Below are 27,150 nucleotides of genomic sequence, written 5' to 3'. Positions count from 1 at the left end.
CATACAAGGTAGGTTTTCATTTCCTTTTTAAAAAATAGTATTTTCTAAAAGGACATAATTTATACAGCATTCAAATCCATTATCTGTCATTTTACTCTGTTCTTATCCTGATTAATATCCATCCATCTTAGATGAGGTAGAGAGAGGTTTCCAAAAATCTTCATGTAGCAAAATGGGCCAACGTTGAACTGAGTATACTTAACACCAATCCTATCAGGTTAGATTTGCCTCGAAGGTAGTCTCATTTCCCCAGAGTAGAATAATTCTTAATCTGAGGTCCATGGACCAGCTCAGGATGTCCTGGTGATAAACTGATATTTATCACTGATAGTATAAGAAATCTTTTTAGGTGGCAAAGGAAAGGACATTAAAAAATAATAGTTGTATATTTATTTTAAAGTTTACTAGATAGAATATACATAGCAAATAAAACTCATAATTTTACAGGTGTTTTTACACAGGTCTTGGTTAGGTTAAAGCAATAAAATGACTTAAAAATTCTAAATATGATACGAACACGGATGACCCGTGGATTTGGTAAAACTTGTGAAAGTGGCCCTTGAATACCTAAAATTAGGAAAACTGTAAATACACCCCTTATACTGGAAGTAAAATGTGGTGAATGTCATCATTTCCAGCTCTATAGCTGTCAAAGGATTTTAAAGGGGTCAACGATCCCCAAAAGTTTAAGAACTGCTGAGGCCAGAGTTTGGGCCAATTAAAAAATAATGGTCTAATGTTACTCCTCAAAGAGTATCCAAAATAATTCACCATCCATGCCCACTGGCTACTGAATCTCAGGCATTCAAGTACCTCTTCTTTTTTCATGGCCATCAAGAATGTCTCTATGTGTATAACTGAGTCACTCTGCTGGACAGCAGAGACTGGCACAACACTGTAAATCAACTATACTTCAAAAAAAAAAAAAAAGAGAGAGACATGGTGTGGCTTGTCTGCAGAGAGGGGCCTCCTATGGGGGGAATGGAGCTGAACCCCTAACACCACTGGCCAAGGTCTGAGAAAGTTCTAGTGCCCAAAGACTGAGTGCCTTGAGCATCTGAGGCATGAGGCTTTTTGTTCTCCATAGCTGCTGGTGTTCAAGAAGAGTAAAGCTGGTAGGTGATGAAGTAGAGAATTCCAATGTGTCTGAAGATGCTACGTAAGGAATTCCTGGCTGACTCCGCGAAATTTTCAGTAGTGCTCTAGAGAGGGAGGGTAGTGACCTGTCAGGTGACTTTCTTGAGCATGAAGCATCGTATTAAGATGCCAGATCAGACTCTAAACTCCATTCAGATTAACACATTGCTCTGTAATCCTTAACCTTCTTTTATGCACAAAGACATTTTTCCTATATACATTCCAAGAAATGGAATATCAAAGGATAAAATGTTTGTGTGGCTTACGCTGGGTAAAAGAACAGAGTCTTCCATAAAAAGGTGTCATGTTAAAGCTAAAAATGACCCAGGGATGTGTCTTCAATTTGGGGAAGGCATTAAAGTCACTTTCCTGCAGTTAAGGCCAAGCAGTACTTTGTAAGATTGAAGTCAAATGGATTCAGATATGCAGCTTTATTCCTTTTCTTAGAAGGACAAATCTCACTTGAATCTTCAAAAGAAAAGGCTTTATTGTCTTCCAAGGGGTAGGAGGTGTAGTGCTTGAAATATTTTGCATTTGGGAATGAGTGTAATTTTGTAGGTGGGTGGGGCTATATTCTATTTAGAAGATACTCTGGGAAACTAAGAGTTTAGGGGTGGAAACTGGGTGAACAGCTACTCAGGTCTCACAAAGGAGCTAATGTATTATTAAAGCTAATGGGCCTCTACAAGGAAAGTTAATGGATATTAAGTTTGCTTAAATGAATTACATATTAACAAAGTCACAAGAAATCTACTATCTGCCAATTTAGATAATATCTGATCTTTTCTGTTTTCCCATTATAGGGACATTACACCACAACAGTTTCAGTGATATGAAAATTATAAGCATGATGCCCATAATGAAGCTACATAATGAAGTAGATGAAATGAATTAACAAGAAAAACTGGCATTATGTAATGTTAAATTGAGCCAAGCTCACAAAGTGGAATGGGATGGCTTTGTAGAAGCAACTTTTTATAACTTTCTCCATCCCCTGTTTTGCTCAGGCAACCTAAGCAGGTGATACAAATCATAGGGGGATTCATGGTGCCCACCCCTGCCACCACCAAATACATACCTAATTCCTAACCTCTGGAACCTGTGACTGTGGCCTTATTTGGAAAAGGATTCTTTGAAGTTGTAATTAAGTTAAGGATATTGAATTGAGACCATTCTGGGTTACCCGGGTGGGCCCTAAGTCCAATGACAAGTGTCCTTATAAGAGACACACAGAGAAGAGAAGAAGGCCAGGTCAAGATGGAGACAGAGAGTGGAGTGATGTGGCCACAAGCCAAGGAACACCTGGAGCCACCAGAAGCCAGAAAAGGCAAGGAAGGATCCTCTCCCTAGAGCCTTTGGAGGGAATTTGGCCCTGCCGACACCTTGATTTCAGACTTCTGTCCCCTAGAACTGTGACAGAATAAATGTCTGTTGTTTATTAAGCCATTAAATTTGTGGTAATCTGCTATGGCAGCCCTAGAAAATTAATAGAATAATTCATAGAGAGTAATGCTTTTCCTTTATCTGATGCCCAATCATTGACATCCAATCAAACTCTTGTAACATTTTCACTAGGCACACCCAAAGGCCACCTGGAATTTTGCAGAGGCCAAGTTACAGAAGTCTTTTGATAAAAAGTGAGAAGCTGGCTACTCAGCCACAACTTTGGTGCAAGGATAATTTTGTGCAGAAAACAGATACTTTTTCCACAAGTAGGAGAGCCCAGAGGAGAAGATGAGGAGAGCATCTTTAGTCCATAGGGCACAGTGAGGAGAAACCTCACTCACCACGATCCAGCTTTTACTGATGAAGCCATCAAGACCGCGGCACTCATCCCAAAGAGTTCCACTTTTAAATTCATCGCTATAATTTAAGCTAAAATAGAAGAGAACTTGCAATCTAAAACAAGATGCTGATGTTCAGTGGGAATAAAATCCCTTCTATAAAAAAATTCAGCACTTATGATGGGGTTAATAAAGCTGGGGGCGGGGGGCGGCTGGAATTACCCTAGATTTTGAAGTTGGCATAGAAATGATTACAGTCAATATTCACAAAATTTAATTAATTAAGTCATGCACTAGAGCAGATGGAATCATTTTCAAGTTTTACATTTGGGTTAAATGTAGTATTTTCAAAATCCTCATTGGCACTCTATAATATGGCAGTGTTTCAGTAGAATAATCCTTTGATTATTTTTCTACCAAGACAACAAGATGAAAATTCTACCTAAACTATATAAAAACATATGTATTCAATAAGTGGCTTCTGAAGTATTTTTAAAGAGCTGCTACTCTATACCCTCAGGATAAAATACTTGGGTAATGCTGTGGTTTGAGTGTTTGTGTCCCCCCCACCCCGCAAAAACTTATACGTTGAAATGCTGATCCCCAATGTGATGGCGTTAGGACGTGGGGCCTTTGGAAGGTGATTAAGTCAGGAGGTTCGTGAAACCCTCATGACTGGGATTAGTGCCCTTATAAAAGAGGCTGCAAAGAGATCTCTAGCCCCTTCCACCATGTAAGGACACCGTGAGAAGGTGCCAGCCATGGACCAGGAAGAGGGACCTCACTGGAACTTGACCATGCTGGTACCCTGACCTTGGACTTCCCAGCCTCCAGAACCGTAAGCAGTAGATTTCTGTTGTTTATAAGGCACTAGCCTGTGGTAGTTTGCACAGCAGCCAGAAAGGACTAAGACAGGTACTCACACTGTACTTCTAGATACCGCTGGGTCTGCAAGTTTCCAGTGACGGCCGGGTGCTCCACCTGACAGATCACCGGGACCCCGTCATCCTCCTTGTGCACCTTCAGCATCAGCTGACTGGTCACGGTGTACATGTCTGACCACTCCTCCACCTCCGATTTGCCTGGGGGGACATACCAAGAAACCAGAGCTGAGTGAGTCTCACTCTTTTCTTAAATATCCTCCCCTCCCTCCCTCTGCCCCAACATTACTATTTTAATAAACATAATGGAAGTCACTCCAGATAAGGGTCATCTGGGGGTAGATAACTGATAAAAGGATAATTTCCTACTTTTCAGGCTTGCAGGATAGTATTTAAGATAAAATCAACTCTACATACTATTTACTATTTTTATTTAAATATATGTTTCTTCTGTCTTAAATTTTCCCACAAAAAAGCAGCTGAAAGTTGACCCATTTTGACATTTGACTGCTCAAGGCACTAGAGAGGAAGGAAAGAGAAGTGCTTTTTCCCCCTACAACCATCTGAACTTAACACATCTACTAGGCTGTAATGCGGTTTAAAAATTCCAGGACGTCGTCCAAATCCCTTAAGTAATTTCAATCAGGAGTAAAGATATAAACAACCCCCTTTGCCCACCCCCATCAGCAATTAACAGGGAAAGCAACTACAATTAAATGAAATTGTAATTGAAATGTTTAAACTCTGAGACTTTTGGAAGAACACAAAAAAATGCAGTGGCAGTGGGTAGAGCAAAGTAAGATATAGGCTTCAGGCCAGAAGGGAGCCACGTCCAAGAACACCCAGAAAAGAGGGGGAGGAGGCTTCCGGATGGGATGAATAGGCCAAGGAGGCCCCTTTCCTGAACTCAGCACTCCCTGGGACATGACGCACCATTAACTTTCTTTTAATGTTTTGTACTTATTGGTACACATTTAATGGCTCAATTCACTTAGACAGAAAAGCAGAGGGGAAATGAGAAATTCCTTCCTTCCAAAGCCATACCTAGGAAATAGGAGATTAAAACAGAGCAAGCTTTTTGAAACTTAAGCCATTATATATAGATTTTTCTGTTTCTAGATATAGATTTTTATATCCTCTTTCTAAAAGGACTTTCTTTTCTTCCTGGAACTATTTATTTATTTAACAAGCACATACAGAGCACTTACCTTGGCCCAGACACTGGCCCCATGCTTTACAAATATTCACTCATTTCATCTTCATAAGAATCACACAAGGTATGTAAATATTAATATCCCCATTTTAGAGGAAATTGAGGCACACAGCAAGCATTTCTGTCAAATGATCAGAGGAGTTCAGGCCCTGAGTCCTCTGTCCTGGGTACTACTTGCAAGGCAACCTTTTGCAAAGAAAGTAATCGGAATGCAGACATGCATGAGGAACTTAGGATAACTGGCAAAAAGAGAGTCAAAAATAGGGGCTAGGCTGTATCCTTCAGCCGATGCAGTGGCTAAGAGGGCAAATGTCCGAGGATCCAGGAATCAAATCTGGATGGCCCGGTACTGAGGGAGAGACAATAGGAGCAGGGTTAAAAAAGTTGCCTGTGCTGCCAGCACAAAGTCAGAAACGTTGCAGAAGAATAGGCTGCTGACATGGGCAACTGAATCACAGATTTCTCAAGAAGGGTGGAGCCTGCAAGTTCGCTATGAAGATAGATTCTCAGCTGCTTAGCACAAGCTCCCTTGCAAGAAAGCCCATTGTCAAAACAACCAAGAGTCCGATAGATGTTAGAATGACTTGGTATTCACCATGGCCAAGACTGCTATACATTTTTTTCAAGGTGTAACACAAGAATCTGGGGTCCTGACCCACCCTGGGTCACAGGGTAAAAGCAAGGAGAACTAAGGGTACAGACATGGCCAGCCTGAGCTCAGGGGATACCTCAGTGATTCTAACTGGTCTAGTGAGTTCTAGTTTACAGGTCTGGTTCTCTCTGAGCCTCTGAGTAAACATCTAGCAGCACATATCACCATGAACCCTCAAACAACAGAATGAGGATATGAATTAGAACAGTAAAATGCCGTTATGCTTTGGGCTCAGACACACTTACTAACTGATTGCAAACCATATGTTAGGTTGGCCAAAAAGATGGTTCGGTTAAGAAATACACTGTTTGATAAAGTTCTTGGTGACAATGAAAAATGTGTCTTTCATTTTTGCTTATAACAGAACGGACTTTTTGGCCAACCCAATATAAACGAGCATTTTTGTTCAGGGGTGTGTTTTGCATTTGTCTTTAACGTCCACAAAGATGTACTCCTGCTGGGATCGAGTGTGGACTGGCTTCCTCAGTACCAGGCAATTCGCATCTTACCTTTGAGCTCCTTGTTCCCTTTGAACCACCTGATGGTCGTGGCTGGTTTGCTGGCCATGGCAGTGCAGTTGACTTCTATCTCCTCACCTTCCACCGCAGTGTCTTTCTGGATATCGATCATCAGATTACGTGGTGGGACTACAAATTAAACATGTGTGCTTTTAAAACACAGAATCTATTTCTGGGCATATCCTTCTATTCATTAGAAACTAGGACCATTGCTCTCAAAAAAAAGGAGATAAGCAATAGACATTCCTGAAGGGAATTTAAAACAAACTGCCACTGGAGGAAACAGAAGAAAGGCAAAGTCATTATCAAATAAACTGAGTTACGTAAAATCCCTTACTTCAGAATTCGTCCTAAAGTTATCTGATAAAATGACCACTCTTCCACTCCTAAGTTATCAGTGACCAACTTATAAAAATATAGATACTAGATTTGTTATCAATCGGTCATTAGAAAATTGACCAGAAAGCAGATATAAAAGCAAGAGGAGTAAACACTATTGACATTATCCTCCTTACCTGGAAGTCTCTGAGAGGAATATTTGTCCTTAAACTCAACCCTTGGATTTCAATCTTCATATGAAAGATTCCAAAGTCAACCAGCAAAGATCAAAAACATGGAGTCCCATAAGAGAATCACTCCCCATAAACATACAGAGAAAAACTGTGCCTCAGAGCCGCTTCCATTCAGTTCAAATTATTTATAGAGATCTAGAATATGATCTTGACCTCTGATGGATGGCATAGTAATAAAATCCTTTAGCTATGAAGATGTAGTAATGTAGGAAATGCCAGTTAATTTGTAATGATTTTCTATATTCTGAAATCTAAAGCTGCAAATTTTAGAAACCAAAGGTGGAAAAGACTATTGAGTGTAGGTTAGATTTCTACCTCAGAATTAAAACCACTCTTGTCTAAGCATATTAAACATATATGTAATAAAATGATTAGAATAAAATATTTGGGGGCTAAAATGCTGAATATCAGATAAAGAGTAATGACGGTGGTTGATAAAGAAAGCATGTTATCTTTTCAGAAACTGAGTTGACAATGAAACCATATAAGTGCAACCTTATGTCAAGACTGAGCTTCTTGAAATAAAAATCAATAAGAATACTGAATTCAGCAGACTGAATCTAAAAATATGTCCTGACCACCATGAATAAGCAAAGATGGTTCTAAGACTTATGATCAATAGGTTTCTCAACTCAGAAGAGAAACAAGAAATTAAATATGTATAAACATGCCATCCTGATGATCAAGTTGAATAATAAATCTCTGATACTGCTTCAATAAATTATGGGATTAAACCATGTATTTGAGATTTCCAACTGTTCTAGTCCAATGTGAAAATTCTACCCACAGGAAGACTTTTACACTGAATTGAAGCAGTTGAAAATTTCTATAGAGAATTATGGAAAAGGAAAAGGAAAATGATTTGTTGTATATGTTTCTCAGCAAGATAGTTGGTAGGGGGAGTGTAACTATTGGAGCAAAATCACGTCTCTTCTTTGTTCCCTGTATAACAGGAAACTAACACAGTTGCTCAACTGGATGTGTTGCTAAAGTGATGTGGCCCCAATGAGTAGTTAAATATGGCAAAGAACTACCCTAGTTTACATTTTAAGAAGAAATAAGCATAAAGAGAGATAGTCTAACATCCAATTTGGAGTTGCACGTCTGCCAACATTTTAAGAGACAGAAAGGCAGGTATAAAAGTAAATGGGATGATTTGGCTAGCTGTTTCCTCAACGCAGTTTATCCTTCCTAGATGACAATCAGGTAGGTTAAAGATTTTCATTACACGTACCTAGATAGCTGATATGGGGTACACAGAGAGACTAGATGTTTACGCCCAACAAATATTACTAAATTCTGTGTGCCGTATAATAGGAATATTGAAAAAAATGCTTTTGTTAGAGCAAATGTCAGAGGAAAAGACTGTCCAAGCCTAAAGAAAATAAGATCTTGGTGAGCTATGGGGAACAGAAGAAGAGGCTTAGATAAAAAGGGAGTAACTAAGGAGTAAAAGAGCTAGAAATGTCCTCCCAACAAATGTAGGGCTGAAAGTCAAACAGTATTAATTCTTTTCAAGGTCCAGGCAGAAATAAAAATGGAGTGATGAAAATAATTTCTGATATTGACATGTGCAAAGATTTTCAATGAGAAATGTAATTGAGTAATGTAATTGATGGGATACTACTCAATTTAAGGAAACTTAAATTGAGACGGGATACTCACAGAAGGGTTCTCTTCGGATGAGAAAAAGAGGGCAAATAGCTAAAGGTAATGTGTAATACACAAAGCTCTCTTCCTTGGAAAATACTACAGGATGGGATAGAGCAGATTTCAGTATGCATGGATAACTTTGGGAGAAACACTTTGGTGGTCATTCTGTGGTAACCTGGGAATCTTCCTGATGGGAATAGATCCAGGAGCTGTTAAAAGGTTCCAGCAAATATCAATTGTCAGGTCTTGATGGCATTAAGGTTCATAGTCTTTGTCAGATATTAGTTTTCTGTGTGTTCCTGGGTATCTTTCCTTCATCCTCTCCTTTCTCGTGTTGAGTCTGAAGATACTGGAGAGCTCTCTCTCCTCCTCACAGGCTTCTTCTAACCTCCACTAGCAATTCACCTTCAGTGGTACTTCTTAGTAGAGGAAGTACTTAATTCTCTCCATCAGATGTAGAAGGTCATAAGGATGATGGCGTGTTCTTTTCACATTATCAATAATGTCTGCTATTTCAAAGTAAGGAAATGGTGGGGCTTCCCTGGTGGCGCAGTGGTTGAGAGTCCGCCTGCCGATGCGGGGGACACGGGGTCGTGCCCCGGCCCGGGAGGATCCCACATGCCGCGGAGCGGCTGGGCCCGTGAGCCATGGCCAGTGAGCCTGCGCGTCCGGAGCCTGTGCTCCGCAACGGGAGAGGCCACAACAGTGAGAGGCCCGCGTACCGCCAAAAAAAAAAAAAAAAAAAAGTAAGGAATGGCAAGTGGTACGTATAAATTAGTCCAGAGGAAAATTTACCAATGTCTCTTAGATTTTGTTTGGGGGTTGAGAGTGTGAATGGCAGCAAATAGGTCCTTATCTAGATCACCTGTTGCTTGGTTTTATCCATGTTAATGCCTCCTCTACTGCAGCAGATATAATCTACACTTCCCTAATCCTTCCCAGTGATTCCTGTACTAATGCTAGCTCCTCCTGGAGAGCTGACATCACCTGTAACTTGACAGCCAAGGTAGACATGTGGAAAACTTCAAAAGTGGTGGAAAATATGACCAGTGTAGAAAAATAAAGGACTTGTTTATTGTTGAGAAGAACATCCTGAGAAATGGCTGAATGACTTTTTCCAAGTCCATAAACAGTTTTCTCAAGACTGTGACCAGCATTACTTATCTTTACGAAGTTTAGAAGAAGAAAGAGTCAAATGTAGTAGGAGCTGTTTGGTTTACAAATATAAAATAAAATGTGAGTCATAATGGTTCACTGATATCAGTTATAAAGTTAACTTCTCTCAGATTTTTTTTTAAAGCAAGAAAGCTTTAGAAAATATAAATGAAGTGATTTAAGTCTATCTTTCTGAAAAAAGGGGGGTAGGACAAGAAAATCTTAAAGTTTATTTTGGTCTATTCATTCTCCCGTTTTTCCCTTTAACTTCATAATGTCTACTCAAATACGAAAGCAGTTAGTAAGGTATCAAAATCCATTTATAAGAAAAAAATGAATTAGAACTGCTACTAACCAGAGAATACACTTATACATGGTCCACTAAACAGAAATATTTAGTGAAAACTGCCTGCAGCCATTAATGAAAACAACCAAAGATATATCTAAGGAGGTGCATAGAGATGGAAACTTGAATAAAAGTCACGTAGAGGGAAATACTAGAAAATAGCAAAGAAATGTTGACGTTCTTCTTAGCTAACTTCACATCTATAAGAGTGCTAATTATAAACATTACGCCTACAACATTAAAAAAAATCAGCAATATCAAGATGAGTCACGTTAATTACAACAAAAGAGGAGACTTAAAGCTGATCAGTATGTGGAATCTCACTCTAAGACCCTTTAAAATAATTAGGTTCTCCTGCTCCTGGAATCTTGAGTGAACACTAAGCTTAGAAGGACAGGACTGTAATAAGATTAGCTACTATTATCAGTAACTATACTAATGTTAAAGCAGCATATTCTCTCTCTCACTCATCTCCTTTCATGAACAGTAGTAGGATCTGGAGAAAGAAACAAACTCATCACAAGTGGGAGAAGTGAATGAATACCCTAAAAGGCATCCAAATGCATGCAAAATATCACAGGGGAGTTTTCAGTTTTTACATGGATAAGATAATAAACAGAACAGTAACTAACAAATACCCATCTCTATGTCTTATAATTATGCTGAAATTTTTGCTGAATGCTTCAAACAACTAATAAAGATGCATGCGCTAAAATGAGCATCTTCATCTGATCAGGAAGTTTGACAGCTGTGTAAGTACATATGGGGTCCTTTTCAGAGAACCACAGATAGAAACGAAGACGATGCTAATAGATCATTCTTCATTCATTATGATACCTGAAAACTCTAAACCTTAGGAGGAAGCTTTGAATATACGAGTATCGGTGGAAACTGTCAGATTTTGGAATATGAAAGACTCAAGCGCCGATGACAATAATTTGACTCCGTCAAGGAATCCTAGAATAAATTCAGTGGAAGGAATATTAAATGAATGCATAATATCTGCGAAAAGAGCATCTACCAGCATTACTTTCAAGTATATTTAAGTTAATGTTTCTATACAATACAAGCAAGGAACCTATTATTTCTAGAATAATCAGACCTCCAAAAGGATTACAGGCATAATGCTTCTCAAAAGCCTAGTGCTGGGTGTATTCCATCCAACTGGCCCAGTCTAGCGGGTCTGAGAACAAATGTACCAAACACTGAAAACTGACAGGCAGTAACTGCTTGTCAAAGACCAGATACACTCCTGCAAACAAAAGATGTGCACCTTCAGGGAGAAAATCTTGAAACAGCAGCCTTCAGGATTTTGTTGAAAACAACCTAGACTAGAAGACCCAGAGGTTCTGAGGCAGAAGAGTAAGGTCTGTTTCGAAGTCTAAGATTCTTGATTCTCACCATGTGCTTTGTAAGCTGGGCAAGACGACTAACCTCTATTATTATCATCTCTTTCTTTGAAATAAAGACATTCATACTTAAAGGTATATGTGGCGAAACATTCTGAAAATGCAAAATGCCATTAAGTATATTCCATCTAATTGCCGTCACTTTTGCGGACACACCATAAACAATGGTGGGTCAATGGGAAGATGGCCTATTTGAAGTTTATGCAGCTGATCACTGACTCCAACAAGCAAACAGTGTTTCAAAGACCTCTCCGGAAAACTTTCGGTACATCTGCCAAATTCCAAAACGTTCATCCTAGCCAAACCTTCCACACTTACTATTTCTGCAGATCTAATAGGGATCAAAGGCGCAATTAGAGATAAACACGTACACATCACCAAACACAGACCACAGCAGAAGCAACATGGCCGGACATGAAACCTGACTGTCTAAAATCAGTGTTCCTCTTATCAATAACATATATGTCAGCATTAGGGATATGTTTTTAGTTTAATGAATTAAAAAAAGTTCCCTATTACAGCTGTGTTTAAATAAAGTAATGAGGCAGCAGATCAATACGTAACACCCATGAATACATATATGTTCACACACACTAAGCAAAAACATCCTTCATATTTATCTTTCCCCTTTAATCTTCATATCGTTACACTGAAAAGCTGCAGTCTGCCGCCTCAGATAGGCTTTGATTCATCGTCTTTCCGAAGGTGTAAATCAGAGATCTTGCCTCATGCTATATAGTGTAGGTCCTTGAAAACTCAGTTTCAAAAATCCAAATGGGCTGGTGTTAGGCACTGTAGTATATGTTTGTCTAAAAGGTGACTAGTTCAGACCACCTTCACCACAGGAGTATCTGCTGACTCTATCAAAACATACACATGGAAACCTGGCTACCGGGATTCTGCTGAAAGTCGCAGTCTAGCCATCGTACGTGAAGATACTTAACCCGCTAGAGGTAGAGGTATACTCAGCAGCCATCCGCAGTCCTTGCTTATTATCAGCCTTCTCTCCCTAGAAGCTCTTCATTCTTTTACATCTAATGGTTGCAATTTGTGGCAAAGTATGTGTTCATGGGGTATGATTTTTACAGCATAGTCTTGAGTGGGAGCAATAAATGAGGCAATAAGTCAAGCTGAAGAAAAGGAGATCAACAATATTAAACGAGATGTAACTCAGAAGGAAAAATCATTAAGTGGATTTCATACCAGAGCTCTGCCACAGGGTGCAGACGTGGTAGCCTGTTTCCCCCTCGACTGCACAGAAGGGGGAAAAAAAAAGTCCTGGTAGGTAGAAGCAACGACGTTACATGTGGTGAGTGATTCATTTGAGGGCTCTAAACTCTCTTGATCTTTGCTTCTGAAGCTTGAAACCCAAGAGCAGGTGAAATCTAGAGAGCCTGCTGACTGCCATTCCTTAGAGCGTTTGGTAAGACAGGCTATTTTTAAAATTCAGCAAGATGGGCGCTGAGTCTTCCTAAAACAGTAAAATTTACCCTTAACCTTTTCCTAGCTGCCGGAAGCCATCTGGCAGTAAGTACCACCCCCTCGTTTCCCAGGACAAGCCCTGGTGCATTGCTTACCCAGGACTGTGATCGTGGTATAACTTTCCTGAGGGGGGTCAGTGTAGAGCTGGCAAAAATATCTTCCTTCATCAGAAATTGAGACATTTGTCAATGACACTTTGAGTTCACTGCTTGAAAAATTCAGCAGCTGGAACCTGCTGTCCTTCAAAGCTGGAAAACAAAACACAGTTAGTGTTGTGAGAAAGACGACAGTCTATTTGCCTTCCCGAGGGGAGGCAAAAGGCAGGTGACTAGAAAGGCAGCTACAGAGCAGACACACGGATTAAGTCTTTCTGCACCTGGTGGGTACTTCTTTGTGCTTCTTGAGTTCCTAGTTAGGGCTTCTGCAATAACTGCTTGTAGACTCCGTGCCCCAAAAGGAAACTCACACACATGGGCGTGTGTGTCTGTGTACACATGCATATCCCTTGCTGTCAGTTTTGAGCACTTATTCATAAATTGTTTCGGATCTTCTATTGGAGACAGGCAGAATGAGAACAGGAGGAAAGGGCAGGCAATGAGCCCCCTTTGGCACTGAAATATCAGGGAGTAGAACCTACAGGCTTTTAAATTGTCTCTAAAAATCTGAGGCCTTAAAAGAAATAGAGGTTCTAATATTATGAGAGAAAATTTTAAAAAAGCATTATTAGTAATTGCAAAAGCAAAATGAAAATCATTGAAAAAAAACTTTATAGCAAAACAATCCAATTTAACTCATGCATCTTTGTGTTTCATGTGGTCTGAGGTGGCACTGCCAAAAGTCCATGGCCTGGGGCCTACAGGGGCCTTAAGACCTGACCCCATTTTCTAACTGCATTCAGCTCCACGGGGATGAAACTGATTAGACATAACGTAGGAAGTCAGAGTCATCCCAAAAGTAATGTATGCGGGCTTTTTATTGATGTCTAATATTCACTTTTAAGATCCTTATATTAATTTGGCAAAGGCTAGATCAGTATATACTAATGACAAAAATTCATTCTAACAATGAGAAGCTGGCTTCTCTCCTTTTACCCTCCATAGTCCTCTTCATGTTCCTTATGTTCATAACTCTTTCCACAGGTCATGAATGTTCTGAGGTGTTGGGGAGAATGGGGACAAGGGGGCAGGAGGCGACATGCCTGACACCTACTTTGGTTAGGCACCAATGCTCTCAAATCGCAATTTTTCGAAAGACCTGATTCTTGCTCTTGCCAAATCCTGACACCCATTTGAACCATTGCTATGATATACAATTAAGTTTCGATTACTGGCTTTTGTGATTTTATATTTGGAAGGATTTCAGCACATGGGCACCTCCATCTACCACAGGCTATGATGACAGGAGATTTGTTTTTGTCTTTGTAGGCACAGATTGCCTAGGAAACTTCAGTCTTCAAACCAAACAGATTACCTTTGAGAATGCTATATTTTCCTTGCTTTACCCTATTTGAGTTGTTTGTGTCAGCTAAGTATTTGGGACTCAACGTCAATTCACCTTGAATTACTACAATCAATTCCTATTGCAAAGGAAGACTGCCTTACTTTTAAAAAAGGACCATTCAAGGTTTCTATTAAGTAGGAAGATTATGATTGCATGTCTCTTCTTTCCTCTGAAGAACTGATTAAACTTTAAGCATCTAACATTAAATTTTTTAAAAAAAAGAAAACAAAGGAGGCCTTGGCAATCTCTATCAAGACAACGTGTAGGAAAAAAAGTTGCCATCTAATGCTATAGAGATGGAAACTTACGCCGGAAGTCCCTGAAATAAATGGTCTGTCTGTTGGGATTCAGTAGTTGGATAACAGAGTCGTCACTCTTATTGACCTGGCAGCTGATGGTTGCAACTTCTCCCTCGATCACTGTCACATCTTTCGTAAACAAATTCTGTCCATCACCTTTAGGAAAAGGAGAAAAAAATTCCATCAATTAAAATTTGGTTAATAGGATCAATTAAAATGAGAAACAAGAAGTGAATTAGAAAATAGACACGACGGGAATTCCCTGAAGGTCCAGTGGTTAGGACTCCGAGCTTTCACTGCCAAGGGAGCGGGTTCACGCCCTGGTCGGGGAACTAACATCCCACAAGCTGCGCGGCCAAAAAAGAAAATAGACAGGAGCAGCCACATTTGGTAAGGCTCATACACCTTTCTCCAATAGTCCACAAAACGAGGCTATTAAGCTGAGCTAGATCTAGGGGCAAAATACAACTAAGCCTGGAATCAACGTTCTGTCAGAAGTTGTGATGTCCACGCTCCAGCCTCCAGTGTTTTTACTAGCCAAGCAGTATGCTGGAGAGGTATGGAAAAGTAAGAGTATTGGCCGTCATGAGGAACAGCAGCTCCCACAAACGGAGTAGGGGAAATACGTATACATCAGCCTTCCTTATCTGCGGGTTCGGCATCCGCAGATTCAACCAACCACAGATCGAAAATACTAAAAAAAAAAAAATTCCAGAATGTTCCCCAAAGCAAAACTTGAATTTGCACGACAGCAACTATTTACATAGTGCTTACACTGTTTTTACCACTATTTACATAACATTTACATTGTATTGGGTATTATAATAAGTAATCTAGAGATGACTTAAAGTATACATTTTTTTTTTTTTTTTTTTTTTGGGTACTCGGGCCTCTCACTGCTGTGGCCTCTCCCGTTGAGGAACACAGGCTCCGGACGCGCAGGCTCAGCGGCTGTGGCTCACGGGCCCAGCCGCTCCACGGCATGTGGGATCTTCCCGGACCGGGACATGAACCCGTGCCCCCTGCATCGGCAGGCGGACTCTCAACCACTGTGCCACCAGGGAAGCCCTAAAGTATACCTTTTATAGAAAGGACTTGAGGATCCTGAGGTTTTTGGTGTCCGTGGGGGTCCTGGAACCAATCCCCCATGGATACCAAGGAATGACTGTGCTGAACCTCAGCTCAAATGCCCTTGAGCTATTTGGTCACCTCACAGAAAACTCAAGGGGTCCCTTAATAGAAGTAGGTGGGAGGGCTCAGTAAACAATCTCACCTTGTTAATGGATGTCAAGATTCCCAAAGTATAGGCAGTTCCGTTATTTATTGCGTAGGGGTGGGGACCTGACTATGACCCTTTGGAAACTCAGTAAAATTCTGGGAAGCCTTACAGTTCACTTTATTACTCTGTTCTCAGAAACTACATCTTCATGACTCACCCAAAGCTCCAGGCAGTCCTGAACCACGCCCCTTCTACAGACTACCCCCTTCCAGCCATTTAGAAAATCTCTTACAGAACATGTCAAAAAGTCTAGGCTTTCAGATCCACTGATATCTGGATTATCTCCAGATCTGCTCTACTTTGTTGCTTCTAGGATAAGTGACAGTAGCCAGGGCCCCTCATAAATGTCCTAAACGATCCACAGCACAGGTAGGAGGAGAGGAGACTTCAAAAGCAAAAGATGAAATAATTGTTGAATGTCCAATTCCGCACCAGGCATAGCAGGGGATTTAGCAGTATAAGACATTGTCCTAGCCTCTAAGAAGCTGCAATGTTGGTGAAAACTGATCCCTAATTCCCACTTACAGAACAAAAAGTATAATATAGGCAATAGGTACAATGGTCAATCAGGGAGGGGACAAGAGAGATTGCTTTTTAGCTGTAAGATTTTACGCAAACTATTTAAAGTCCCTGAGACAATGTCTCATCTGTAAAGTGGGGACAGTAATTAAAAGCTATCTCACAGAGCTGTTGGGAGCATTAAGAAAGATAATCAGGGGCTTCCCTGGTGGCACAGTGGTTAAGAATCCACCTGCCAATGAAGGGGACACGAGTTCGAACCCTGATCCGGAAAGATCGCACATGCTGCGGAGCAACTAAGCCCGTGCGCCACAACTACTGAGCCTGCGCTCTAGAGCCCGTGCTCCGCAACGAAGAGCAGCCCCCGCTCACCACAACTAGAGAAAGCTCACGCGCAGCAACGAAGACCCAATGCAGCCAAAAATAAATACATAAATAAACAAATTTAAAGAAAAAAAAAGAAAGATAATCAGTGTAAAGCATTTAGCACTGTGGCTACCTTTCGTAAAACTGAATAAATGGTAGCTGCTATCATCATCACCACCATCACTTCTCTAGATGTCAAATCCCAACTAAGCAACTGTACGTGTTGCCAGTAGTGTGGATACAAGAATGAAAGCTCACGGTCCCTGCTCTCAAGGAGCTCTCTATGTAATTATATATCAACTCAGGGTGGCTTATTCACTCTCTAAAAAAAACCTGTCACATTAAGAAACAAAGGTCAAAGATAAGTGCTATTCTAAAAAAAAAATGAGACCGCATAAATAGAGACGCAATTTGAGTAAATGGAGGATTTCCACCTGCTCTCGTATTTCTGCTGAAGCATCCTTTTTTGGCAGGACACAGTTGGGAAGTGTGAGAAGGGACGTCTAAGATGGCTTTAAGCCAAATCCACCTAGAAATAGACCAGCCTACGGGAGAGGATTAGAAAAGAGGCAACTAGAGGGATAAGGAAAAAATTATTAGAGGCACAGATAAACAAAAATTCTTGATGCTTGAGGAGCAGAGCAAAAGGAAACCCAACCTTGAGACCTCTGATCCAGGGAAGTAACCTGGGTGTGAGAACGAGGCCCACAGGGCTTGTAGCAAGTGAAAAGGTAAATCTTCCCTAGCTTGATCCAGCAGTGAAAGCTTAGTGGGCTGAAGAGTGTTAGAGAATAATATCAAAGAGGAAGAGTGATCAGAGGAGACGAAGTCATGCTTATTTTTTCCTCAGTGGGTCACCGTGACAAACACAGAATTCAGAACCAAGCTGGGGGGAGCAGTTTATTCCCAGATCTGAGACTAAAACAGGGAAAGGGAATTCCTGCCAATTGAGCAAGCTTTTCAAGGTGGTTTTGCTGGCCCTGGCGGGGAGGTCTGTACAGAAAGGACAATACTCCATTTCCTCAGGGTAACCCAATCTAGTAAGGAAACATTAAACTGCATGATTCAAATGCTATTCTGTCTTGAAACATGGGACTTGCCTTGAGGAGGTTAGACTATCAAACCAGTCTACCGGATTGTGGAGGAGATTTCTTCTACCTAAAGGAAGTTTATTAGCAACACAAATGAGAATCTTCAGCTTATAAAAGAAACACATGGAAAGGCTACCCAGTGAAAGGCCTTAATCCCTTTGGCCTCATAGATCCTGACCACCATCTTGCACATGCTGGGACTTAAAGCCAAGTGCAATTCAATTAAGCTCTAATAGAATAGTTTCTGTGGAAATAACCATCCACTCTAATTTTAGTCTTTACTCAGAACCCTAGTATATTCTGTCTATATTCATATTAAGGCTATAAAACATTTGCAAAGGAGACAGGAGCAGAGGAGTTGACTGTGGTTTTGTATTTAGAGCAAGGAAAGTAATAAAACAGAACCAGAGGGATTTTTTGTTTGTACGTTTCTTAAAAAGTCTAAACATTCTTATTTATTACTTATAATTAAATAAGACCAGATCCCTTTAATGTGTCATTACTGAGTAAATCATTCAGGTGAAACTTTTGCCATCTGCAAATGTTCGCCCTTGCTGTGCTCTGGCACATAACAGGCTCTGCAAATCCATGGTGGTATCATCATCACTACTATATTATTTTTTGAAATTGCTAAGGCCAACCTAAAATCCACTGTCTCAGAAAATGACAATTTGTGGCTATGTTAACATGATTACAATACAAATGCTAAAAAATTATAAGTGTTGCAAGATATCAAAGTGCCTTGACTGATGGTGGTGGCCCAAGGATGTCACTCTGTAAAAGTCACCAATAAATTATATGGGTCAGCTGGACAGTAGTTATATTACACAGAGCTCCATGCTTGGAGCGTCATAAGATGGCTGCAATGGAATAATAATAATGACCTATTTAGTTGAGGCAAAGGAAGCGAATGACAGCGATGAAAATATGATATGTATGTCAGTACTCCTAACCGCCTGAAGCCTTTATGTAAAAATAATTTCTGCTCACGTCTGCAACTATTTCTTCCAAACAGAAGGGTGCACTGTGACTTGATAAATTTCCCCTTGAAACAGATATCATGACAATTAGGTTGTTACAAAACACAATTTGATGTGTAGCAGAAGGCTACAAACAGGTAACTTTGGTGCCTTTCTTAAATAATCCATTTAAAAAACTCTTCCGATTTTCTAAAATTCAATTAGCAGATACACCGTCAGGGCAGAAATAGCACACGTTCTGGGCAAAAGAAATCAAGTAGGTACAATATACTGTAGCCATTAAATAAGGCTGTTATCAGCAAGGTAATTTATTTTAAGGGTGGAACAACGTCTGACACGTATAGACATTTTTGACTGCTAGTTGGTATATGTGGGTGAGGTTTAAGAGACGGAATCAAACTGGCTTTTAATTTATACCAGCAACTGTATTCCCTATAACTTCCCTATCTGACCCACAAATTCTAAAAATAAAACTCTGGCATTAGAGAGGCCCATTCTCTCGCAAGCAGGTCTCCCAAAGTACGCTAGAAGTTGCCAGGACATTCATTACAAGGAAGAAAAAGCATATTACCTAAAGCAAAAAAAAAAAAAAAAAAAAAGATAAAATTTATTTTGATGATCAGTAAAGACCATTTCAGCTGAGCTGGTTAGGGCTGGAGTGGGCTTGGGAATGCAGTGGACTCAGAAATCCCCCATTAATTCAATCATCACAAGTTGACTTAACTCATGGATTCTTTCCTGAAACCTCATTTTGTTATAAACACTATGTAAATGCATTACACAGAACACTAAGCCTGGGTTGGAATCTATTTGACCAACAAGAGAACTGCCTGAAGGGGGTGATGGGGCAAATCTTCGAGCAAGAAGCTGAAATGAGAAATAGCATTCTCAGGCACCGGGACTGGGAGAAGGGAACGTATGTTGCTCTGACGCTAGGCATTGTGTTAGTGGCTTTGCACGCTTTTCCTTCTCAAACTCCTGGAGTTTTCAATGTTTCCACTTTAAAGATTAAGAACCTGAGACACGTAGAAATTGAAATAAGCTGCCTAATGGAATTCAGCTAAGTGGCCGAGCTGGTGTTTGAACCCAGTTACATCAGCTTCTCCAGCCCATACAGTTTGTACTTTTTAACCGGCCAACCTCAAGATTTGTTGCCAAGGTTCTACTGGCTCTGCCTTGGAAAATTTACTTGTTTTTAAAGAGGGTGATTTCCCTATGAGCAACTTCTGATTTTTTTTTATTTCCATAATTTATCCAGATCACAATTACACACTTAAAGATGAGAGAGAAACTGTCCTGAATGTAAAACACCTTGTTTACTACTGCTTCCTTCTTTTAGCACTCAGCACACTGCCCCTGGAGAATGCCTTTATTACCAGTGCACGGCCAGCGTTTGCCAGCACCGAGGGCTCTGGCCCCCGCTGCCTGGCTGTTAATAAATAAAGCACTTCATTTACACCGGGGAAGTCTCTCCAGTCAAGTCTATAATAAAAGGGCAAGTCACAGTTGGAACAGAATTCGGTTTATACTATGGCAACTATGTAAACTCTTCCTGACTCGAGGAGCACCAATGACTCTTTACTGGGAAGACAGCTTGACCAGAGAAAGAGCAAGTAAGGTCCCCTGTTCTACTCTTTCAGTTGCAAAATCGTATTAGGGGAACCTTTTTTTTTAATCCTCTGCTGTGTGGAAGACTGAACCTAACATGAAATCAGCATAGTCAGGTTGTCTAAATAGGCAAAAGTCCAACCAACAATACAGGCTGTCCAAAAAAACCCAACCAAACCAACAAAAAAATCATCCTGCCAATGATCAACGTAGCCATTAAAAAAGCCACCAGAGTTATCGAAATTTTACACTAATTAAAGCTTTGGGGTTATTAATTCTTCCCCTCCAAATGGTACCTAAGTCGAGGCTTTCTAAAGAGGCAAAAAACTTGCATGTTTTTGAAACACTTATTTCTTATTGGTATGTGAGCCCTGTGTCTTAAAGCTTCAAATGGCTTTTCCCCCATTCTCATTTCTGTTGGATTCCATTTTTACAACCATATCAGTTACATGCCCAACTTGAAAGAAAAACCCCTTACCCCAACCCAAATACAACCATCACCAACAGAGGCACTGCAATTCCTGCTAACGTTTCTGAGAGCTAGCCTTAGAACTGAGTACATTTCAGGAAAAGAAAAAAAAAATTAAGATTCTGCTGAAACCCAGAGGGAGAAATCTTTCTAACTGCACATGTTCCTCCAAGTCAACGTAAACACAGCGTTCACTATAAATCATTAACAAAGCCATTAAGATGTGATTTCTATCTAAGCAATTATTGTCAGCATATTTCGTACACTTCCTTTAAAAGACTCAATCCTATCTTTCAATTCATTAAACTGTTCCTTGCGTTTACAGAGTTTTATATCAAATCAGAAACCTATTTGAATTAATAAGAATTACAGTAAAAGTAATTTGAAAATAAATTATTTGAAGTTCAAGCCACAAAAGCTTTTGATGAAAGAATTTAGACCCCTTTAAATATTACAGTAACATTTTCAGTCATCCAATGTGCAAATAAAAGACAGTGAGAACCTGTGTCGAAAACGATGGGTCCAGGACTTCCCTGGCAGTCCAGTGGTTAAGACTCCACGCTTCCACTGCAGGGGACGCAGATTCCATCCCTGGTGGGGGAACTGAGGTCCCACGTGCCGCGAGGCGCGGCCAAAAAAAAAGGAAACAGAAAACGATGGGTCTATCAACCATGGATTAAGGTTAAGGGTGAGCCCTCTTCAACATAAATACAATTCTTTATTTCGAAGAGAGACAATACTTCAACCTTTGTGAATACTAGAATATTTATTTAAAATCAAAAGCATTCAATCTGTCTGCTGTTTACAAAGCTACTCTTAACCTTTTTGATCCTCATCCATGTTTTGTTATCCCAAACAGTAAAGTCGAATTTGTTGACTGCTTGAAGGACTGTCTACTCAATGGTCAAAATAATTATGAATGCGAACCATACAGTTCACAAGCTCAGAGTTAAAATAAGATAAACCAACTCAACAGATAACTGAGTGGGCAAGAGTACGTGGCACGGACCAAAGCATTTCCTCTGTGTCACCTTCTTTTTCATAGAAGTCTTGTGGAAACCAAGGCCAACAGAACTAAAAGGAACCTCCAGATCAACTCTCTCATTTTATAGATAAAGACAGTGAGGCCCAGGGAGGAGATATGTAAGTAAGATCACATGGCAAGTATGAGGCCCCATCTCCTGATGGCTCATCAAGGTATTTCTATTCTTGGTTATTTCTAAATAACATTTATTGATTTGCTTCTAATTACAAAAGCAATAGATGCTCAAGGTTTGTTTGTTTATTTTTTTTATTAAAAGGTTTGTTTCAAGTGTAGTATTCATAACACTTTATCCTATGGCATGGAGATGGTCAGAATCTCCTAAGAATCTCCTGTTATATAATTACTGCTGTATCACTTGAGCTTATGGAAGGAAAAAAAAAATTGAATTTAATCTAATCTCCTTTTACAATCAGGAAAAGGTGAGGCAAATTTTTGAACGGCAAGTTAAAGAGTAATCTTCCCTCAGTGCTGGTTTTTTCTTCAATTAAAATTGTTGATTTCCCCTGAACACAAAACAAAAAAATATCATTAAGCAATTCATGAATATTCTGTGTACACATTCTTGTTCAGTTGACTAATGGCAAATTAACGTTCTCTATTTTGGCTTAAACACATACTATAGGTATGTTTGATTAGCATTGAATTCCAAAAGCTGATTACTATGCATGCTTTGATTATGTAATTACATAATAGAGTATAATGGCTCCTTTGGAGTCATTATGATCTATATTGCAAATATGTTTCAGTTTTGCTATAGTTTAAATACGTTGAGATGAGAGCTCATAACAAGGCTCCACTTTTCAGTCTTACCAGCTAAATGGGCATTTCCCCATTCATCCCAACATCTCCTTGACACCAATTAAGGCCTATTGTGTCAAGCTGCATACACTTTTGAGAAGTTCCCTTTGTTTTCTCAGCATTCAAAAAAGGACATTGATTTTAAAAGCTGTATGATGCAAAAGGCCTGTTTCAAAAAAAAAAAAAAAAAAACAAGGCTGAAATTCCATCCTTCATCCATCCTTTGAAAGGTCTGCAAGGAATCACATCTAGTTCATTAATCACTGTTCAGACAACCACAAGGGGGTTAAAGATGGAATTTCACCTTTAACTCGAAAATGCACACAAAGGAGGGACAGCCAAGAATACTGATGCTCATAGTGGTGACTTGCCACAATGCGTTCAGCCACACCAACTTACACAAAGGTCCAGTTCTGCAAATCTCATGTCTAGCAATATCCCTTTTAGAAGGCGTAGCTCTGAAACAGCACGGCCAGATTTTGCCTTCAGAGTTCCCAAACCCAGGTTTTGATGGATCTAAGGCTAACAAAATCGACCTAGTGAATAGATTTTGATAATTCCACCATCACCTTACAAATTGGAAAGTTCAGGATTTAAAACAGGACAAAAGTTATTGCAAAGGACCACGTCAAGATTCTCTTGTCCCCATGAAATCCTTTAATCTTGTGCTATTTCATTTGTAAGAAGAGCTGTTTCTGCTTTTCTCTTCCAAGATAATGAGCTCTTATACCATGCCAAACCAAAGGTGACCCGAGCCTTAACTTTAAAGACTAATAAGCATCAAGCTGTTTTTACCTTTGGGTCTATTGGTTTTCAGCATTAAGGCTGAAGAACCGCGGTCAAGCAGTTCAACTGTATTGACTGTTGGTCAATACAGTCCAACTGATATTTACGTATAGGATGAGAATCTCTTTTGTGAAAGGAAACATTGATTAGATGTGTGAAAACTCTTTTCCAGAAATACTGTGACAAAAGAAAGTAGTTACAGCAGCTGCGCCTATGCTATTTCAGTTTTAACCATCGCATTAGAAGCCTTCCTCTTAAAAGACTGAGCTCAATAGGACTTTTTAATCAGAGCCCACAGCACCAAGAGGGCCAAGCAATTATGATGTTTATGATCTGAGCTGCCTGACCCCATAAAGCACAGAGGTTCAATGCCCTCTATAGAATGTTTGTGGGGAGTGATACCCGTCCACTAAACATGAAGATCTGAATTAGCTTTTCCATTAAAATCCACTTATCCAAGAAGCGAAGGCAATCAAAGAAAGGGGAATATAAGAATAAACCATAAAAGATAATAATAATCACTGAATCCTTTTGCTCTTCACAATGAAATGTGAAAATCCCAGACTTTCTTCTCCTCTCACTCCTTTTCATAGCTGGACAGGTTTCATGGCATTTTCGTTCATCAAAAAGATAGCATCTTTTTTGGAGAGAAGACAGCGTCACACTGAAGAAAAACTTCCTCCAGTGGACACGTTTTCTGAGAATTAAAAGAGAGAGGAAAAAACAGAGCCCCCAAAGTGGGAAAGTCACTGTTTTATTTGCTTGTGAGATGGCACTGAAATCACCTTGTGGAACAGTCATTTTAAGCCTGCTAAATCTTCTTAGAGGCTCTTGGGAGAAAAGAGGCTCTTAAAAAAATATTAATTAAAAAATAACCACAGCCATCCAACTTGGACCTTGGAGGAGAACAATCTGAATACAGAGGCTTCTTACAAAACTAATTGTGTTGGCAAAGCAAGGAGTTTCTTCTCAATGGATTTGATTCTGTGATGCTCGTTTATGGCAAAAGAAGAATAAAAGAACAGTCTTATATTGCTCTGCTGCAGTAGCAATTCAAAGAGGGGGAGTGTTCCAGCATTTCAAAATACATTGTCTCTTTCAGACAGAGTGTGCTGAAGGCCAACTGTTGCTCTTCTGCACCAACCACTTTGCTAATGAACTGATAATATGATATTCCATTCCCTGGGATATATTAAATGGCTACTTTGCAGAGTGAAAACTAGTTGTACAGTTCTGCTGTCCATGAGCATGGACTACTGGGAAAGAAAATCACATTCTAAAATGGATGCATTGTGCAGGTGGAAGCCACTAACTGATGAAGCTCAGACCCTCACACCATCCAGTGGGGTGGTCACTGGTCCCAAAGTTAGCTGAAGCCTGGGATAACGGGAATGGACGATTTTAATTCATATAGAGAACTATCCACATTTCTCAAACCATGAGCTATTCATCATGAAAGCAAAAGGTTTAAATGATTAAAACTCAAAATACGCATTAAAATATTTGAAAACCACAAAGGACGACACACATATTAGGTTCTATTATTCCTATAAATACTTAAGGGAACTTGGACTTCTTCCTTACCGGGGAAGAGACCTTGGTAGCCAAGCCATTTACTATACACACTGCAGCAGCCTCTGGTGAGCCCTCACTCTGTAAGAAAATATAATGTTGCCTGTTTTTCTAACCAATTGAAAAGAAATTCACAAATTTCTGTCTCAAAGCTACGGAGACAGCAGACTCTACTGTGGTCTCTTCTTAACTGATGCTTCTCAATTTCCCTACATGCTAAGCATATTTAGAGATGCAGATTGTTTACAATAACTGCCCCTCTACAAAGTGCTTTAAATTGAATTTCCTTCCAACCCTTAAGCTCAAGTCTCAATGGAGATGGCATGTGCAGTTCCCTTATTTTTTATACCCTGCTTTTAAGCACCCAATTTAATATCATCTTTCCCTTTGATGAGAGGTACCATTATTAAACCCGGGTCACTTGCTTCAACTTACTAAAAGCTGATTTTTTTTTTTCTTTACGTTTGCCTCCAGGGTGTTAAAAGACTAACAATTAGTGTAAGATATTTAAAATCACAAGGCTTATCACATGTAACAATGATTACTACACACAGAAAAGAAAAGGGAAGTGACTGCTTTTCTCCACGTCTGGAGGCAAGAGAAACACATTTCTAAAGTGTTCATTATTATTTTAATTTTTTTACTATCAAGAAAACTCCCATTATTTCTGGAGGGAGCATTATTTTAATTATTTGTATGATAACAATAGCTAAATACTTTAAAAATGTTTTCTGTGTGCCAGGCGCTATGCGTTGTTTTTTGTGTTATTTCATTTAATCCTCACAGCAATCCTATGTGGTTCAATATCTTATCATCATCCCCATTATACAGATGAGGAAACTGAGACTTAGAGAGGCTAATAAGTGGCTGGAACCAATATCCAAACCTCCGTCTATTTAACTGTGGCACTAGTCACAATTACAGCATGTTAATAAGGCTTTATTTTATGATGCTAAAAGAACGGTGGGGAACTAATGGAAGAATCTACTGTATCTGATTTCTATGAGTTAGGACTAAAACTAAAATAATACAGCTTAGAAGGAATTTGAAGCCTATCCATCAGCAATCAGCATGTTCCAATATGTGACAGCGACATAATTAGCTCTATAACCAGAGTCCAAATACTGGTCCTTTAGTATTTAGAGAGAGGATGTCTGTTCTGCCGAAGGATCCCGACTCAAAATGCAGTTCAACTCCAACTTCAGGCATTTAGAGTGTCTGCTTCAAGGGCATTCATTAGTATTGACAATCTATGTGACTGAAATTTGGCTGTAATAGCAGTCTCTCTCTACATCTCCTCGTTCATTTTTCCTGCCAACAAGAGCCATTGAACACCTTCCAAATTTAAAGCTTAGAGCCGACAGGACAAGCAAGTAAGGATATCAGTTGGAACACATCAGATATGGACTCAGAGTGAATGTCAACCTCAACTGACATGACTACAGAAACAGAAACCGGGGAAATGGGAGGGGATGGATGTTTCATATTCTTATTCTAGAGGGTATTCCGAGCGTGTGTAATATGGTTTGTTGAAGAAACAGCTGTAAATCCATGATAAGCATCATGCTGAATAACGTGGCAACATTCAACTTATTCGCATCTCCTACCAGGAATCCAAGCAGCTTTGGACTATTTTATGAAATGACAGTTTCTTAGCTGGAAAATTGGGTTCTGTGACTAAGGCCCTTATGGTGAGTTATTCCCTCTATTATTCATCAGTCACAAAGCAAGTGGTGGTTTTTTAACCTCTGGGCTCTTGAGTTGTTGGTCCCAGCTGAGTCTGAGAAGAAACCTATGAGTTAGAAAGCTCTTCTTAAGCCAGGGTTTGATGAAGGGATTGCATATGGAGAGTGGCCAAAGGACATTCCAGATTCTACTTTCCTGACTGCCGAGTCCCCGGCGGAAAGCCTATGTCAGTCAGAGGGGCCCTGCAACTCTCCAAAGTGGTGCCATTATGAAAATAACTTGATTAGTTATCATCTGAATGTGGGCTGTTGATTAATCATCACTGAAATTAGAAGATATGTGATAAGGAC

General features: G+C 39.8%; 1 protein-coding gene across 8 annotated transcripts in view; it reads right to left on the bottom strand.

Moving 5' to 3' along the window:
* Nucleotides 1–27,150, bottom strand: part of CADM1 (cell adhesion molecule 1) — a 334,754-nt gene that overhangs the window by 52,806 nt on the left and 254,798 nt on the right. For all 8 annotated transcript variants that reach the window (XM_029208168.1, XM_029208169.1, XM_029208171.1 and 5 more), the window contains 4 exons: nucleotides 14,611–14,757; nucleotides 12,898–13,050; nucleotides 6,177–6,314; nucleotides 3,845–4,003 (listed from right to left, as the gene is read on the bottom strand). In XM_029208168.1, coding sequence (XP_029064001.1) covers nucleotides 3,845–4,003; nucleotides 6,177–6,314; nucleotides 12,898–13,050; nucleotides 14,611–14,757 — 597 coding nt within the window. The remainder of the gene's footprint in view (nucleotides 1–3,844; nucleotides 4,004–6,176; nucleotides 6,315–12,897; nucleotides 13,051–14,610; nucleotides 14,758–27,150) is intronic.

The sequence above is a fragment of the Monodon monoceros genome, unplaced genomic scaffold (assembly GCF_005190385.1).
Source record: "Monodon monoceros isolate NGI ecotype Baffin Bay Population unplaced genomic scaffold, NGI_Narwhal_1 Super_Scaffold_7, whole genome shotgun sequence".
In the NCBI taxonomy this organism is placed as follows: Eukaryota; Metazoa; Chordata; class Mammalia; order Artiodactyla; family Monodontidae; genus Monodon; species Monodon monoceros.
Note: the sequence above shows the minus strand (reverse complement) of the source record. Positions and strands in the feature narration are given on the sequence as shown.